Source organism: Malaclemys terrapin, chromosome 7 (genome assembly GCF_027887155.1).
Source record: "Malaclemys terrapin pileata isolate rMalTer1 chromosome 7, rMalTer1.hap1, whole genome shotgun sequence".
Classification (NCBI taxonomy): Eukaryota; Metazoa; Chordata; order Testudines; family Emydidae; genus Malaclemys; species Malaclemys terrapin.
In genome coordinates this window covers 22,655,604-22,672,070 of record NC_071511.1, presented here as the reverse complement: position 1 = coordinate 22,672,070, position 16,467 = coordinate 22,655,604, and the positions used below count along the sequence as shown (strand labels likewise).

Genomic DNA, 16,467 nt, shown 5'->3' with positions numbered 1-16,467 from the left:
AAATTAATCTTGCAGGTAGTATCTGTGGGTACAGTAAGACAGTACAAAGGCCAATTACACATTGTCATCTTTTCTACGCGGTGACCACTTAATTAGAAGACAGTTATCAAAGATCAGAGAAGAATCTTGCATTGGGCGCGGGGATTGAGGAATGTTACTGAAATAAAGGATATCCTTTCTCATGCTAGTGCTTTCAAGCTCAGGCTGCTGAACGCTTTTGTGTTTGATTCCCAGGAGACAAGCGAGCAATAGATTTCCTTAGTCAACGCATACACATTTTACTGTTGTTTATATGCAGACTCCCTGGAGAATGTGCTTAGCAAAGAGAGTCCAGCCTAGGCAAGTACTGTAAATTGCACAGAATATCACTTAAGTGCTGCAGCCCGAAATCAGAACTGAGCGATGGTAGGAAGGGGCAGCAGCAACAGCGATACCGCCAGCTCCATAAAACAATGGCTCTTAGCAGGGTCTTAAGCCAGGCCTTTCCCACATTGACGTGATCTCTCATTTGCAAGGGGAAGAAATGCAGAGAGTAGTGTCAGGGCAGTTGTGAATATTTCATAGTATTGTGCCCATTCTTGTAATTGATGCCGATGGATATCCAAATTCTTTGGTTTTGTGACAGTTTTGTAATTATAGGGCCAGCTCCCTAGCTTGTGTCAAATCGGGACACTCTATTGACTTCAGTGGTGCTATGTTATGCCAGTTTATGCTAGCTAAGGCTTTGGCTCACATATTTCTTCTCCTTGCTGCCCAGTTAATTCATTTCATTCATTTCCCACAGGTTTTTGCAGCTAAAGTGCTCAACTTTGTTCTACCAAATCTGACGCTGGGAGCTATAGACCCAAATGTGGTTTCCCGGAACAAAAAGGAGGTGAGGATGTTAATATCATTTTAAGTCACTGCTGGCCCTCTGTAATGGTGTAAACACCTCGAGCCAAATTCTCTGCTGGTGGAAATGGGTGAAATGCCCTTACAGTCAATATCTGTGCCCATTTACACCAGCAGAAAATTTGGCTCATAAACTGACTAGTCCAGTCTGGAACCATTCAGTCACCAGTTCAGTGCACGCTGCATCCATGTCCTGTTCTGGGAAGGAGATCTAAGATCTGGGCTGTGTGATGGTCACTATGGCAAAAAAAATGGGACCCATAATTCACCACCAAGTGCAGCTCCAATAGGGCAGCAGTGATAGAAGCTGTAGTTTAGGCAGGGCTCAGATACTTTGAAGACCATGTTGTCTAAATCTGCTTTTCACACAAATACAGTAGCAAAGACGCTTGAGTCTCATCTACACTTACTATTATTTGTATAGTACTGAGATAGTGGCTAGGAACTCCAGTCATAGAGTAGGACTCCATGGTGCTAGGTGCTGTACAAGGATGGTCCCTGCCCCATCGTTTAACCACTGTAACTAACTAATTAGAGCTTCTACCATTGTGAATTGTAGGCCCCCATTTTTGCCAGTCTAGACAAGGCTTGTGGGACCAGGCTGCTGTGTGGAAAAACAACACCCCTTCTCCTGCTTATAGACAGCCTGGTTCGGCAATACTGGTAAAACCAGATGTCTTGACAACTGCTGCAGCAGCACAACTAAAAAGGCTCCCACATCTTTCAGTACAAAACAGCCACATGTAGGCTTAGGTTTGTATTTGCACTGCTGAGAAGGAAAAAAGGGAATGAAACAGCTGTGTCTGGGAAGGGATCACAAATCAGGATTTTAGTTTTATTTCTAAGATCAACTGGAATGACAGAAGATGGCACCCAAGGGTCTCTAAAAAGCAGGAGCGCTTTGTAAGTGTAGTGAATGCTTACTTCTGTGGCAGCCCACGTGCCCCCGAGGCGTGCTGTAATTTTTCAATGTCTCTGACTGGTTAGATGAGCTGGATTCTTATTTTAAATAGATGCTAATGAATTCCCCAGCTGTGGGTGGCTAGGCGGGTCCCTGTCCATGCTGACATCAGAATGCAGGCTGACTAGATAAGGAGCAAAGAGGGTGTTAATACATATTTAAAGTACAGTCCACTTAACTTCTGTTTGCACATTCAACTTGCCAAATTGCCCTTTAGGTAAATTGGAAGGAAGACTGATCTTGTGGATAAACCACATGGACGCCTGGGTTCTGTACCTGGCTCTGACACAGATTTTCTGGTCAAGTGACTTATTCTTTCCATGCCTCAGTTTCCTTGTCCCGTAAAAGGGGATTAATACTTCATGGGGTTAAAAACATCACAATTGAAAAGCCCTTTGAGATTTTTCAGCTAGAGAAGAGAGAATTAGATAGGGCAAATGCAGCGATTCCATAATACTGGACACAGTATAAGAACCAACATAGAAAGCATTAGTATACATCCACTTTGTAATGTATATGTCCTCAGATATTTTGGTAAGCCTTATCATAACAAAAATGTACAAAACATACATAAATAAATAAATACGGTCAGATTCCATTATTATAGGAACACCATCATACGCGCTAGTGTTCCATCATATGGAAGGTGTTACCAATAATTCTCTGTGTAAGTAATAACAGGAGAGAAAAGGTACAATAAAATCATATGAAGGAAGAATTATATTCCTAGGTTGTAAAGGATAAGTGATACCAGGTTTATAAAGTAAAAGGCCTATCAAAGCCACAGCCTATATATTAGGAGACAGTGTGCCTTGGCTGTTACAGCAGGGACTCCTGGGTTTCCCTGCCTGGTTCTGCCACTGACTTATTATGTAACTACTTACACTCACTATGCCAAAGTTTATCCATCTGTTAAATGGTTGTAAAAATACCTACCTTGAAGGGGTTTGTCCTCAGATGGAAGATGCTAAGAACATGCTAAATATTGTTACAGCATGCTTAGTATTGTGCAAGATGGAAAGGAAAGATGCAGCCCCTGCCCAGAAGAAGAGCTTACAGTCTAAATAGATGGGCAACACCAAATGCACCAGGAGACCTGGTGGATGGTTCTGTCTTGAAGAGAATCTTTTAAAAAAAAGAGTTGGCAGTTGTGATGGATTCTACAGACCCCACTCCGAGCCAGGGCTGGAAAGGATCAATGGACTGAACTGGATCCAAATATTTAGACCAGATCCACTATGCAGACACTGTCCAAGGTATCTATCCTGGAAAGCGGGGCCCTGCTAGCTGTAACTAAGAACGAAGGAAGAACAGGAAACAGAGGAAGGAGGCAGAGGTGACCCAGGGTTTCCTAAACAGAGAGTGCAGACATGAGAGTAGGAGAAGGCACAAAGGAAGAGATGAGTCAGGATTCGCTGGCAGAGCGAAGGTGGACAAGGGGGGAGTGTTAAGAAACAAGAGCAGAGGCTGAGGTGGACAGCGTGATGTGGAGCCTGGAAGGTCACCCCAGTTTCTCTTATCCCTCCCTACAACTAATACTCAGCACACCCAGCGTTCTAGAGAACATTTCTTTAAACCTCATCCCCTACCCCATTACGAGTTGCCCTGCTGCACAGCGGAAGGGTTTCCCCTTTTCTCTACCTTCTTTTGAAGGCTCAAGATAAAGCCTTCTCCCTTTTTCCTCCTCCTTTCACCAAGGACTTGCCCTGTGCAGTGCGTTCGCCCCATGCACAGATCATTAACTTTCCGATAAGGATTGTTTTTCATTAGCTGTTTTTATCCCTCTCACAATGTCGATCATTCTCAAAGATCCCCCCATCTACACAAAAGATTTGTCTGCTGTTCAGTAGCTAAAAATTCCTTGTTTGGGGGGGGGGGGGGGAGGGGGAAGAAAAAGAAGAAAGAAACCCATTAGGCCATCTCTTGGCATTTATGGCACTACACGGGGGTGGGGAAGGGGGCAGCTCATATGAATTAATCTACATTATTTTACTCCATGGGAAGGCAACGTCTGTCAATCCAGCCACCCACCCCTCTTGATTTTTTTCCCGGAGTCCTTCATCTGTTGCTTTCAGTAAAAAAACAAAAACCCCTCAAAGCTGTGTTGCCTTAGTGCAGTGCTGTGACACAGCTCCAAACAAATAACTCCCAGATTAGGCTGAAGCCAGTTGCTAAGTAGCCAGAGGAACCCTGTGCTTTTGTTTAAATTGCAGATGAAAAGTCAATGGGTTTGGGTGAAAATGTCAGGTTACCAGCTGCTAAAGTGAGAGTTGACAAAATTAGATGCACTGGGTGTTCCAGAAGCCAGAGTGTAACTTTTTCCATGAGCCCGTTCACAGGCAGGGCGGTTCCTTCTCATGAAAGGCAGCCTTTCGGGATCGAGGCAGTTTACAGAACAGGACAGATATTTAAAACGAGCAGGGCTATATCTCACGAGAGTGTAGTCCCACTGAAAAAGGCTGCCTGCCTGTAGGGGATGCAGAGGAGGTTAGAGGTACCTACAGCAGCCATGGTGCCACCTTAGAGCTGTTCTAGAGAAGACTTCCAGACACTGAAGAGTCTGTGTGGATACTGACTGAGGGCCAGCTCAGCACGCTCAGCTCCTATTGACTTCCTGGAAGTCGAGGATGCTTACCACCTCCTCGGATCAGGCCCTGACAGCTCAACCTCAGCCAGCATTTCACCTGCCCGGGGGATCTTCCAAGCATTTCCCAGGGGCTAGATCTCAGACCCTCAGGGTGGGTGTGTCATCAGGATGAGGGGAGCCATACTGCATTTGTCTCCCCTCCAGTAACTGCCCCTCACTTTGGGATCCACTCCAGCATGCCCATAACTTGAGTTTCCAGTAATGGGGATTATGGACCTGCCATGGCAGGGGAAATAGACTAGAGCCCTGCACAGGACGAGTGTAGAGCCCTGCAACGGGTCTGGAATCCTATGGGTCTTGCAGGACCCGCTGCCATAATAGCGGGAGCGGGATTAAAAAATAGTCCTGTGCGGGGCTCTAAAAGAGACCCTTTGCTGCCTCCAGCAGAGTATGCTGTTTGAAAGAAGTTTAAGTGATTCCAGAGGAGAAGCCAAACTGCACCAACATGGTCAGGACAAGGATCCCATACTACCAGTAAAGTTACACAGATGCTGGCGCTCTTAATTAATCCAGTCAGAGGCTTGCCTCTGGGACAACCAGGGACAACACAAATAAATGGGCAGGGACCTCGCGGTCTGACTGATTCGCTCTCATTTCCTATAACCCATCAGGACAGTTGCAGTGTGGGTCACTCTTCTCAGTTCCTGGGGCTGAGCTCTCCAACCTCTGCAACATGGATGTCTCAGTGGCAGGACCATTCCTATGAAGCCTGCTCCCTGCAAGGGTCACCCAGAGCCCAAGTTTGGTGAGCTTCAGAGCTCCGAGTAAGACTTCTCTCTCTGGCCAAGTCTGTAATCACCCTCCAGACCATCAGCACAGCAGAGAATGAGGATTCTTCTTAGGCTATGTCTACACGGCGTACCTTACAGTGGCCTAGCTGTGCTGCTGTAAGGTCTCCCGGGTAGCCACTCTTTGCCAGTAGGAGAGAGCTCTCATGCCAGCAAAATAAAACCACCCCCAATGAGCAGCAGTAGCTTTGTCGGCGAGAGAGGGTCTCCCACCGACAAAGCGCAGTCCACTCCAGTGCTTTTCATCAGTAAACTTTTGTCAGTCGGGGGGTATTTTTTCACACCCCAGATTGACAAAAGTTTTACTGACAAAAGTGCAGTGTAGACTGTTTAGTTTGTGAGAACTCAGCTAGGGGAAGGAAAGGAAAAGAATCACCCTGCTAATCTATGGAATTAGGCTCAGTCAGCAAACGAGTAGAGGAGCTGCTCCTGTGTTGGATACTGATGGCAGATTCTCTCCTGCACTTGGTCCAGCCAAGCAGGGAGCATCAGGTAGCTAATTACATCTCCCCAATTCTCTGGGCCAGCCCTGGCAAAGATTAGCGCAGCCTAAGGGCCACTCTAACTTGTGCCTGCTGGATATGCTCCTCTAAGGACCACCCATCAACTAGGGATTGCTGGAGTGCATTGTGTCCTAGCTATTCTGTCCCTTCCCCAACGCATCTTTTGTGCTAAGAGTGGTGGGGAGGGAGGCTGGCTCTACATCCACTGGGGACTCCCCCCACACATGGGCAGTATCCAGAACAAGGGTGATGGTTTCCACTCCCTTTGTGGCACCTGAGCCCATCAAAGAGACCGGATTGGGAAAGAGAGTCAATCTCTGAGCCTTCTAATGCTTGGATGTGGTGTCTATGTAAGCACAGTAAGGAGGGAGTTTAGACTAACCTGCGTGCTCGTTGGAATTAGTGCAGGGTGCAATGGGCACATTTTAAAACAATTCATCAGTTAGAATAACTATCTTTGTAATGGACTGACTTTACGAGGGGCGTGTCAGCTGCCAAAGAATTCATTGGTTTCAGAGTAGCAGCCGTGTTAGTCTGTATCCGCAAAAAGAACAGGAGTACTTATGCATCCGAAGAAGTGGGCTGAAGTCCACGAAAGCTTATGCTCTAATAAATTTGTTAGTCTCTAAGGTGCCACAAGTACTCCTGTTCTTTTTAAAGAATTCATTGTATGTTGGTGTCTATTGAACTGTTACCATAGGAGGTTGCTGTGCAGGGTGGGGGAGGGGGGTTATTTTTGAATGGTCTCATACTAATCCACCAACTGCTTTTTGTAGGACCCATCATTAAACATAGGCACCCTCCACCCTGGCATTACCCCCCTAATCCAGGCCTGGTGCAGAGAGAGGAGAGGAGGCTAAGGGTGTACAAAAGCAAGCCTGCCCCACACAGAGCCCACAGTGACGGTTCCTGCCCCACAGGGCTGGGTGCAGCTCCCTGCTGAGAGCATGGCAACCTGGCACATTGCAGCATCACTCAGTTTGGCCTGGCTGCCCTTTCGTCATGGAGGGGCAGCCGTGTGAAACCCGAGTGGCGCTGCGACCTCATGCACTAGGTCTCAACGCCCAGAGTGGGGAGCGATGCCCAGCCCCGCAGGGCAGGCGCTATCGGTGCGGGGTGAGAGTAGGGCAGGCTTGCTTTCGAACACCCCCCCCCCCCCCCATTGGGGTCTCCCTCCGCACCGAGCTAGGAGAAGTGTATGTTTGCTTTGGGCCAGGGCCCGGTGATTGGTTAATCCAGCCCTGGATGTGGCGACCCATCTAGAACCTTCCTGCGACCTACTGGTGGCTCAGGACCCACCATGTGGGAAACGCTGCCTTAGAGAAGAAAAATTGGGCTTCCTTCAGCCAACCTACAAATAAATTATGATTTATTTTTTTTAAAACCGCGTCAGACTTTAGAGGAATCGGCGGCTGTGCCAGGGATCCACCTATAATCAAAACGCTCTGGCAAAGATTGAGCTGGTAAAGCCTGCGTAGGCGGCCAACGCTCGTTTCTCTATATACAGCATACAAATATTTACTGTAGATATGCCTGATGCAGTAACTACCCGTTCCTAGCTCCCAGACCCTGTGCTGATTAGTCCAGTGCCTTGTTTTCAGCACTCTCATCACTTCAGGTTATTCGTGCTGACTCTCCGCTCTTAGCCAGCTTGTAAGAGAAGGATACAAATTTGCAAGTGAAATGCTGGGGTATGTGGTTTTTTGGGTTTGGGTTTTTTTTTTTGTTTTTTTTGGGGGGGAAGGAGGGTGGCTCCTGGCACTTTATGTCATAGTTTAAACTAAGGAAAACTTTGCCCAATCAGGAGCTCAAGGCCCATACATAGTGAGCACATAAAGTATGCAGATTGAAGTTACCTTCATCTTTAATCCAGAGGGGTGGTCCCTGGAGACTACAGGCCCCAACAAGCAATGCTCCAGCGTGAGCAGAGCAGCCTCCATTGGGCTCAAGGCAGCACGACTTGTCAAGATCCATCATCTTTGCAGGCACCATCTCCACATACACACACTTAACACCAACACAGACCTCCTCATCTTAGTAGTGCTTTGGAAGCAGGAGCTAATCAGTACCGTCAGCCCTCCTGCAAGACAAGTAAATATCTTTATCCCCGTTTTGCAGATGGGGAAACTGAGGGAACGAGAAATAAAGTGACTCATGGCAGGGCCACTCAGCACCAGAGACAGAACTGGTACTCGGGAATTGTTTGTATCAATATCATCTTTGCAATAAAGCAGAATGAAAAACTGCCTATGGGGGAAAAAAGGCTGCCATCTTTGAGTAGTAGGAGACCAGGGCAGAGCATGAATAAGTGCAAAAAGGAGCTCTCTTGGGTAAAGTCTTGTTGATGCTGCTTGTTTGCCTGCCCCAGCATTTTAGACTCATGAACATTTTTCAGTGGTGTAAGTGAGGAGTTTGGAGTAGCCCAGTTTCCAGTTGCACAAGAGGTGATGGGCCCTGGCTGCTAACTGGGGTTATCATTCTAGGTGCAGGGGTAGTCAATAGGCAGACCCTGGGCCAAATCTAGACCACCAGGCACTTTTGAATGGACCTCAAAATCTATTTATTTATTATTATTTTCTCTGGAGTCTGGACCTTGACTGTACCTTGACCAAGAAATTTGGACCTTGACAAAAAATAATTGACTCCCCTGATGGAGGGTGAAATGGCACAGGAGCCCACTGAGGGTGGGAAATGGGTAGCCTAAGCAATAGATAGTAACAGACTCATCACACATGAAGGACTCTGCCTTGCATTTTCAGAACAGACTGTTGCTGACAATGATTTTTCCCCTCCCAATAGGTTGAATCTTACACCTCAGACCCCCTGGTCTACCATGGGGGCATGAAGATCTCCTTTGTCATCCAGCTGATGAATGCCGTTGCCAAAATAGAGCGATCCCTGCCTAAATTGACTCTGCCAATCCTGGTGCTACATGGTTTGCCCGACAAGCTCTGCGACATCAAAGGTTCCTACTTACTGATGGACACCGTGCAGAGTCAGGACAAAACACTCAAGGTCACCTTGCTTCTTGTATTTGAAGGGTGTAATGTTGTGCAGATCAGGTTCTGCTTTGCTCAGTGTAGGCTTAAGGATTTGATTGAGTCACTGTCAGAGCAGGTGCCAGGTGCTGTTGACAGAGTGCGGCGCATGGGAAAGTGTCCGATTCTGGGAGGTGCTGAACATCCAAGGGAATTGAAAGAACTTGGCACATTCCAGGATTGGGCTCCTAACCAGGTAACCCAGTGCCCCCAAACTCTGCAACAGGGCAGGCTGCTTTCACGCCAAGCCCAGCTCACGGCGTAAAGGTACAGCGAGAACGTTCCAAAAGCAACTGAACAAAAGCCATTCCACATCTGCTCATTTGGAGAGAGCACACAGCTGATTAACCAATTGTTAGCACATGAATGAGCTTGAAAGGGAGACGGGGAGACCAAGCAAAAGCTTTTGTGGTCAGAAAAATAACTATCTATACCAGGCATCAAAAGAGTGAAATTACACACGGGGTTGTGGGAACGCCTCCCGTTGCGTTTACACGCCAAGGGTGTGATTAATATTTCCTGCCTTTCGTTGGGTTGCAAGCTTGATATGCTACAGTTGGCTCACTGGATACACGGACTGGGAAGGCGGGTGTGAGACTCTGAGGGAATGGTTGTATCCACTGCTTAAATGCATGAAAGCAGCCCTCGCAAGAGACTTGTGCTTCTCAGCATACACACTGTATAGGGATTAAAATAAGAGTGACAATGGATCTGCATGGCTTTGATTCCCTTACTAGAGGGCACTAGGCAAAGGAATGTTCTGCCTGGGCACGGCAGGTCTAGGTTTGATAACATCACTGCCATCTCCAGAGTTTGCACTATTAAACTCCTCTTGCAACGGAGGGTGTGGAGCAGCATGGGGCACTCTCTCCTCTTGAAGCTCTTCCACTATGGATAAATAATCAAAGAGAATGATGGGAGCAGGGGGACTGGAGCCTGGCTCTCCCCTCTCCCAGATGGGTGCCCTAATCACTGGACTACAGAGTTATTCTCACTGTCTCTCTCTGGCCCAATGACTATTTAAGTATTTATCCACAATGGAACAATCATTGGGCCAGAGAAGGAGAGGGAGGGGGGGAATGACTCTGAGGTCCCATGGTTAGGTCACCTACCTAGGAGGTGGGAGACTCAGGATCCAGTGTTCAGAGGCCGCCTACAGGGTCAGGTCCTGCATGCGACTTAGACAGCCCAACACCCACCTTCCCCCAGTTTGTGAGTTGCTCCGGGGCTCAGGCAGGAGCTAGGTGGACGGACGCCTAGCGTGAGACAGCAGTGCAAATGCCCAGAGGCCAAAGCCTAAGCACAGAGGAACTTGTACCTAGAAACTTAAGCACCAAATGAGTTTAGGTGTCTAAACATTTTTGTGGCTCTGGGCCCTGGAGCCTGGTTTTTCAAAGGTGATGAGCACTCCCAACTCCAGCTGAAGTCAGTCAGTGCTTCGGGTGCTCAGCATTGCTGAAGAAAGGTGTCTCAAATCAGGAACCCAAAATCAGAGGCCATACATGTGAACGTGTGATCATATGTCACATTCTCCTGTTGGTGGGTCTTCCCTGCATGGTGAGGGGAGTGGAAAGAACTGCAGGAGGAGAAGGAATTGTGATTGCAACACCGCAAACGTGTGCAGGGAGGACAGGTGTGAAACAGGATTTCCCAGGTTATCTCCCTTGCTGAAACAGACTAGATCTCAAGTTGGTGGCGTCCTTTAATTTTCATAATTCACCATATCTAAGAAATACAGGAAGTCCGACGAGACGTGTGCAGGACATGTCAGGATTGCGGGTACCAGCGAGTGGGCTGCTTTGTTCTTGAGGGTTTTGTCTGAACCTGTGTTCTTTCTCTGATTGCAGGTGTATGACGAGGCCTATCATGCTCTCCATAAAGAGCTGCCTGAGGTCAGCACTGCTGTGTTTAAGGAAATACTAACATGGATTGGTCAGAAGGTCTCAGCAGCTGGGGGACCCAGCCACACTTGAGCCGCCTTGTTACCTTCTCAATGGTCTTCTGGGGATGGAAGTTTTTGGGGGTTTGGGGTTTTTTTTTAAAGTCTCTCTGGAAAAGATTTAACTTAGAGGGACTCTTAGGATACTTTGCTGTCAATAGACATTCCTGTCACATAGGAGGGAGCCACCACTCAGTCATTTAAAGAGGCCATTGCCCTAAAGCAGGAAAGGGGGTTATGGCAGCAGAAGTTGTCACTGAAAACTTTCCAGGTTGGTTATTGTACTACAAGGCTCCCGTTCAGAAAAGCCCCCTCGCCACCTCCCATGTTCTTTGTTTTCTCTGGAATTCCTGATGTGCCAAGGCTGTTTTTATTCTGCAATAATCTTTGGAATGTTCAGTAGTTCTGCATCTTTCATTTCATTCCATTTCTACTCCTGCGGAGTATGGTCCCCTTCCCTGCTCCCACAGTTGCAGAACATACTGTATAAGAAGTCTTTATCCTTGAGAAGGGAACATTAGAGAGAGTTAGCAAAGAGAGCTTGGGGATGGGGAGAGAGGAATAATTCCATTCCATACTTGAAGGTGAAAAGCTAATTTTCTAGGTCAAACCAATATGAAGCAACCTCTTTTAGCACATGAGGCCTGAAGGGTAGGGTCCTACCCTACCAGTTTGCACTCTAGAAAGACATGTTGTTTAACAGCTGTTTAATTCCCAGCACCAGAGCAGAGTTCACAGAGGAGAAGGACCAATGTAGAATAAGATACTTAAAACCTACTAAGCACACACAAACCGTGTGACTTCCAGATACCAAACCCTCTCCCCTCGGCAAGATGAGCTACTCTGTAAATATTCCTAGGGGCTGCTTTTTTAAAAAAATTACTTGTGCTACTGATACTTAAGATGTAAAGTCAAAATTTTATTTAAGAGGAAATATTAATATACTATATGATGTCTATCTCGGCGGCTCAGAGAGCTGTCACTGAGGAAGGGAGCAGAGTCTGAAGAAGGAGCTAACTGTCCTCACCCCTGCACTGTGGTAGCCATGGCAAGGTTGTCCCACCATGGTCCATTCCTCTCATAACTACTCTACAGCAATCATTTGGCCTTTTCCCCTCATCAGCTGGAGATGGCCAGAAATGCTAGTCAAGCTCAGAACATCTAGTGAAGGGAAGGGCATTGAGATGAATGACATGTACCCTCACAGTCCACTTATTTACTAAGAGCCTCATAATGTTATTAGGTTCCCCTGCAAGCACTTCCGATTCTGTGAAATGGTCATTTCTTGGGTGATTCTCCTAGACTTAGCAGCTGTGTCTTAGCTGGGTGGCAATGAAGGATCACACTTGCTTCTGAGAGGTAGGTGGGCAGTTAAAAGCAGATCATAGAGCACACTAGGTAGCCAAACATCTGTATCTGAATATTGGGGCTACATAGAACAAGCTGTACGGAAGGATATTAATGAACTACCACGAGGACAGCTGCCACCAGAAAGTTTGTAAATCCAGCAGATTCTGATATTGGTTGGAAGCTACAGATCCAAATGCCAGAGCTGACTGGTCTTTCATACCAGCAAGGCAAGAGGAAGACTTCTAGGAGAACTTTCCATGTGCAAACTCACTCACATGGCAAGTGAGCTTGCATCAACCTGTTAGCCTGTCTTCTGGTAGTTGTGTTACAGCTCGTCTACACAGGGAAATCTACTGCCAAAATTATACGGTTATACCACTGTGGTTATGCCAGTGTAAACTCCCTGTATGGACATACAAGTGTCCACACAGTTATACCAGTGGACACTCAGGGGCTAGGTCTACGCTACCCGCCTGAATCAGCGGGTAGAAATCGACCTCTCGGGGATCGATTTATGGGACGCGACAATCGATCCCCGAATCGATGCTCTTACTCCACCAGCGGAGGTGGGAGTAAGCGCCGTCGACAGAAAGCCGCAGAAGTCGATTTTGCCGCCGTCCTCACAGCGGGGTAAGTCGGCTGCGATACGTCCAATTCAGCTACGCTATTCACGTAGCTGAATTTGCGTATCTTAAATCGACTCCCCCCTGTAGTGTAGATGTACCCTTAGATCAGTTATACTGGTATAATTATACCAGTATAGTTTTGCCAGACAATGCCCCATGCAGACATGCCCTTAGTAATAGGCCTCTGCCCACATGCAGGTGGGAGTTTAGCTTTTTCCTCCCACTCCCTTACGTGTTCCAACAATAAGTCCATCAAAGTTCTGCAGAGGGTGGGGGAAGCATTTCACCACAGAGAAAAGCAAGTATCCTCCATGGCTCCCATTGTAGAGGGGGCATATACAGGCATTATACAGCAGCTGGAGCTATCACAGGTCCTCGCTGCTCCCTTTCCAACTCTGCCCTGGAGGAGAATAGGGCAGTATTCCCATCACGAGAGATTGCTGCTGCTTCAGTGGCTTGTAAGGCAATGTACCACTATTACACCAATATTTCACTTCCCCTTGAAACCCGTTCTGGCAGGACTCAGGAAAGGTAACCTTGTGCAATAACAATAATATTCAGAGACTGACTTTCATGACCTCAGACCTGTTCTCTAATAAGGGTTTGAGAAGTTAATGGAAGTCATCCTTGTGCTTGCAACGGTGTAGTGCATCTAATCAGAAATGCTGTTCTTTACAGATTGGCTCTGGCATTTGTACAGCTCTGGCTTCCTGGCTACAATCTGAGAAATCACTATAGATCTCAGGAGTTCAGCTGGACTTGAATTTAAAACCCTGTTCCAGCCAATCAACTGCTACCACCACCAATTGTAAACCCCTTCCAATGGCTTTTGGGTATCAACACAAGGTGAAGCTCACGCACTGCATGCTCCGGAGTTTCCAGTGAGCTGGCTTGTTGCAACATTGTTCTCCTATAGGTCGGTCCCTCCCTCCCGCACACACACTAACCATGAGATGGGGAGCATGGAGACATTACAGTGGTGGGAGACCCTGCCTACCTCTTAGGCCTCGCGCATGCATTAGGGTAGATGTAATCATACAGGGATGTGTGCTAGGGTAACATGGGGAGTACTAGACGTACTTATTTTATAAATAAAAAGAGGTGATTAGACGGTATGATTTTCAAAAGCTCCCAATGTTGTCCTGAGTCTGCTACCATTGACTTAAAGTGGAGCAGAATTAGTTGAGTGCTGAGCTCTTTTGGGGGGGGAGAGGAGAGAATCCTAAATGAACAAGCACTGGAAAAAAAGAACTAACCCTACAGCGTGATGGGCATACTAGAACCTGTATGTGGCCATAGGCAGGCCTGGGGTCAGTGCCTTTGATCAGTTCTGTTCTTTAGCCTGAGAGAGAGCTGCTTTCCTCCTGAGCTTGGAAGCAATATACAAGAAGCAAATGAGTCTGATGAAAGGAAAACCTGTCCTTCTGTCCAGCTAAGCTCAGCGAGGTCACAGGCAGGGGAAACTGTGTTTGAAAATAAAGTGTTCAGATGACATTTGGCACAGCTGAGCTTGCTGCCGCTTTCAGACAGTTTTCTGAAGCATTATCTTTTGGGAAATTGGGCCTCGGGCAGACCTAGCCGAGAAATTGAGGGCCAGTTTGTAATAGACTTGAACAGAACTCAAATCTCACTGTTTAATACAGAAACAGAGCCAGACCCTCAGCTGGTGTAAATCAACCTAGCTCTAGTGAGGTCATTTGTGCTACACTGATGGACAGCAATTAGGGATCCGCCCCACATTTAAACTCTTGCTGCTATGGTTCATCCATTGCCACGGGTCCAAACTGGCTTAAACGGGCACATTTAGTCTCCACTATGTCCTGGTAGAAATCCTTTCTTGAGCCACTTCATTAGCAGCAGGCAGATCTGCCACCAGCGGAAATGTAATTAAAACCTTTATTTTCAAATACCATGGACACTTTAGGGGGAGCACTGCTGGCCTTATGAACTTCCAGCTTGCTCTGCTGAGACAAATGGGGATAGTTTCCCTCTGAGAATAGAATGCATTTATGACAGAGCAATAGTATGTAACTACTGTATATATCACCACACGTACCAAGCGTAGCATCAAAAGACCATACTCATAATGTGTAATGCACACAGTTTTCTATTTAGCCTGCTCTTTTTATATTGGTCACCCTAGCACACCGTCAGCATAAACCTGTAGAGATCACTTATTTTTCCAAGTAAGTTCTGAGCCTGTCATTCCATTGTGCTCCAGTTTAATACAATATAGACATGTGCATACATGTATTTTCAGTGGGAAAAGTGTGTACAAGTTTAGGATTCTTTAAAGAAATACAATGTATATTGCAACTAATAATAAAGTTATGTTTTCTGAACGTGGTGTATTTGGGAGCATTATTTGCTGCTGTCATCAGATTATATTGAAAGAACAGTAGAAAGAAGGGAGGTTATTAAAACACTTCAGCTTTGGGGGGGAAATAGCGGAGCCACCGATATATTGCTGAACAGCAATCTCCAGTGTAGCAACATAGCAGGTGCAACCAACCTTACCACTTGTCATCGTGTCCTAAACCTGCAATGTAAAGGCCAGTTTATACTTGGGGTGGGAAAGTCTGTACCAGTGTAGCTATACCACAGTAAACCTAGGGACTTGGCTACACTTACGAGTTACAGTGCATTAAGGAGCCCTGGGCGCACTAGCTCACTCCCCGTCCACACTGGCAAGGTGTTGCGTTACTGTGCTCTGATTGGCCTCCAGAAATGTCCCATAATCCCCTTAAGGCAAGTGGCCACTCTTGTCATTGTTTTGAACTCGCTGTAGGAATGTGGATATGCCCTTTCAAAGCTCCATTTCTGACAGCCCGCTGCTTATCTGCTCTGGGACAAAGGAACCATTACTGAGGAATGCTGCTTGCTTTGAGTGAGTGAGACAGAGGCGTGGGGTGGGGAGGCAGGTCTGCTGCTGGCTGAACTTACAAGACAGCATGCTGACATGCTCTCAGCCCCCCAAAAACCCACTCTCTCTCCCCCCACATACACACAACACACTCCCTGTCACACTCCACCCCACCCCCATTTGAAAAGCACATTGCAGCCACTTGCATGCTGGGATAGCTACCACAATGCACTGCTCTTTGTGGCATTGCAGAAGCTGCTAATGTGGCCACGCCAGTGTGCTTCCAACTGAGAGTGTAAACACTCGGCAGCGTTTTCCCTGCTGCGGTCTCCGAAGGCTGGTTTAATTCCCAGCGCTTTACATCTACAAGTGTAGCCATGCCCTAGGCCTGGTCTATACCTAAAACTTAGACTGACCTAGCTACATCGTTCAGGGGTATGAAAAATTCACACCCTTGAGAGTAGTAGTTAAGTCAGCCTAAACCCCAGTATAGACACCACTAGGTTGACCGTCAGCCTAACGATTGCCTCTCGAAAGGGCAGATTTACTGTTGACAGAAAAACCCCTTCCATCACTGTAGTAAGTGTCTACACTACAGCGGCTGTGCCACTATAGCATGGACCTACCCTCAGGTTTGGATCAGAGACGCTTCACTGATGCAAGGAATCCATGTGTAAACAAGCCCTGAGCATTCCAGGGCAGGGCCTGGCCTTTTGTTACATGTTTGCACACCCCCTAGCACCCTGGGGACTGTATCCTGATTTTGTCCCTGCCACTACTGTAATTCAATAACCTGCCCTAATGCCTTCACTACACAGCAGTAACCCTCACTGAAAGGGACTGCTCATCTTTCCCTACAGG

At 47.1% G+C, this 16,467-nt stretch overlaps 1 protein-coding gene across 2 annotated transcripts in view; it reads left to right on the top strand.

The window, feature by feature from the left end:
- Positions 1 to 14,011, top strand: part of MGLL (monoglyceride lipase) — an 88,421-nt gene extending 74,410 nt beyond the window's left edge. For both annotated transcript variants that reach the window (XM_054034077.1, XM_054034076.1), the window contains exons 6-8: positions 785 to 874; positions 8,590 to 8,805; positions 10,676 to 14,011. In XM_054034077.1, the coding sequence (XP_053890052.1) occupies positions 785 to 874; positions 8,590 to 8,805; positions 10,676 to 10,801 (432 nt within the window). In that variant the 3' untranslated portion in view covers positions 10,802 to 14,011. The remainder of the gene's footprint in view (positions 1 to 784; positions 875 to 8,589; positions 8,806 to 10,675) is intronic.
- The last annotated feature ends 2,456 nt before the right edge of the window (positions 14,012 to 16,467 follow it).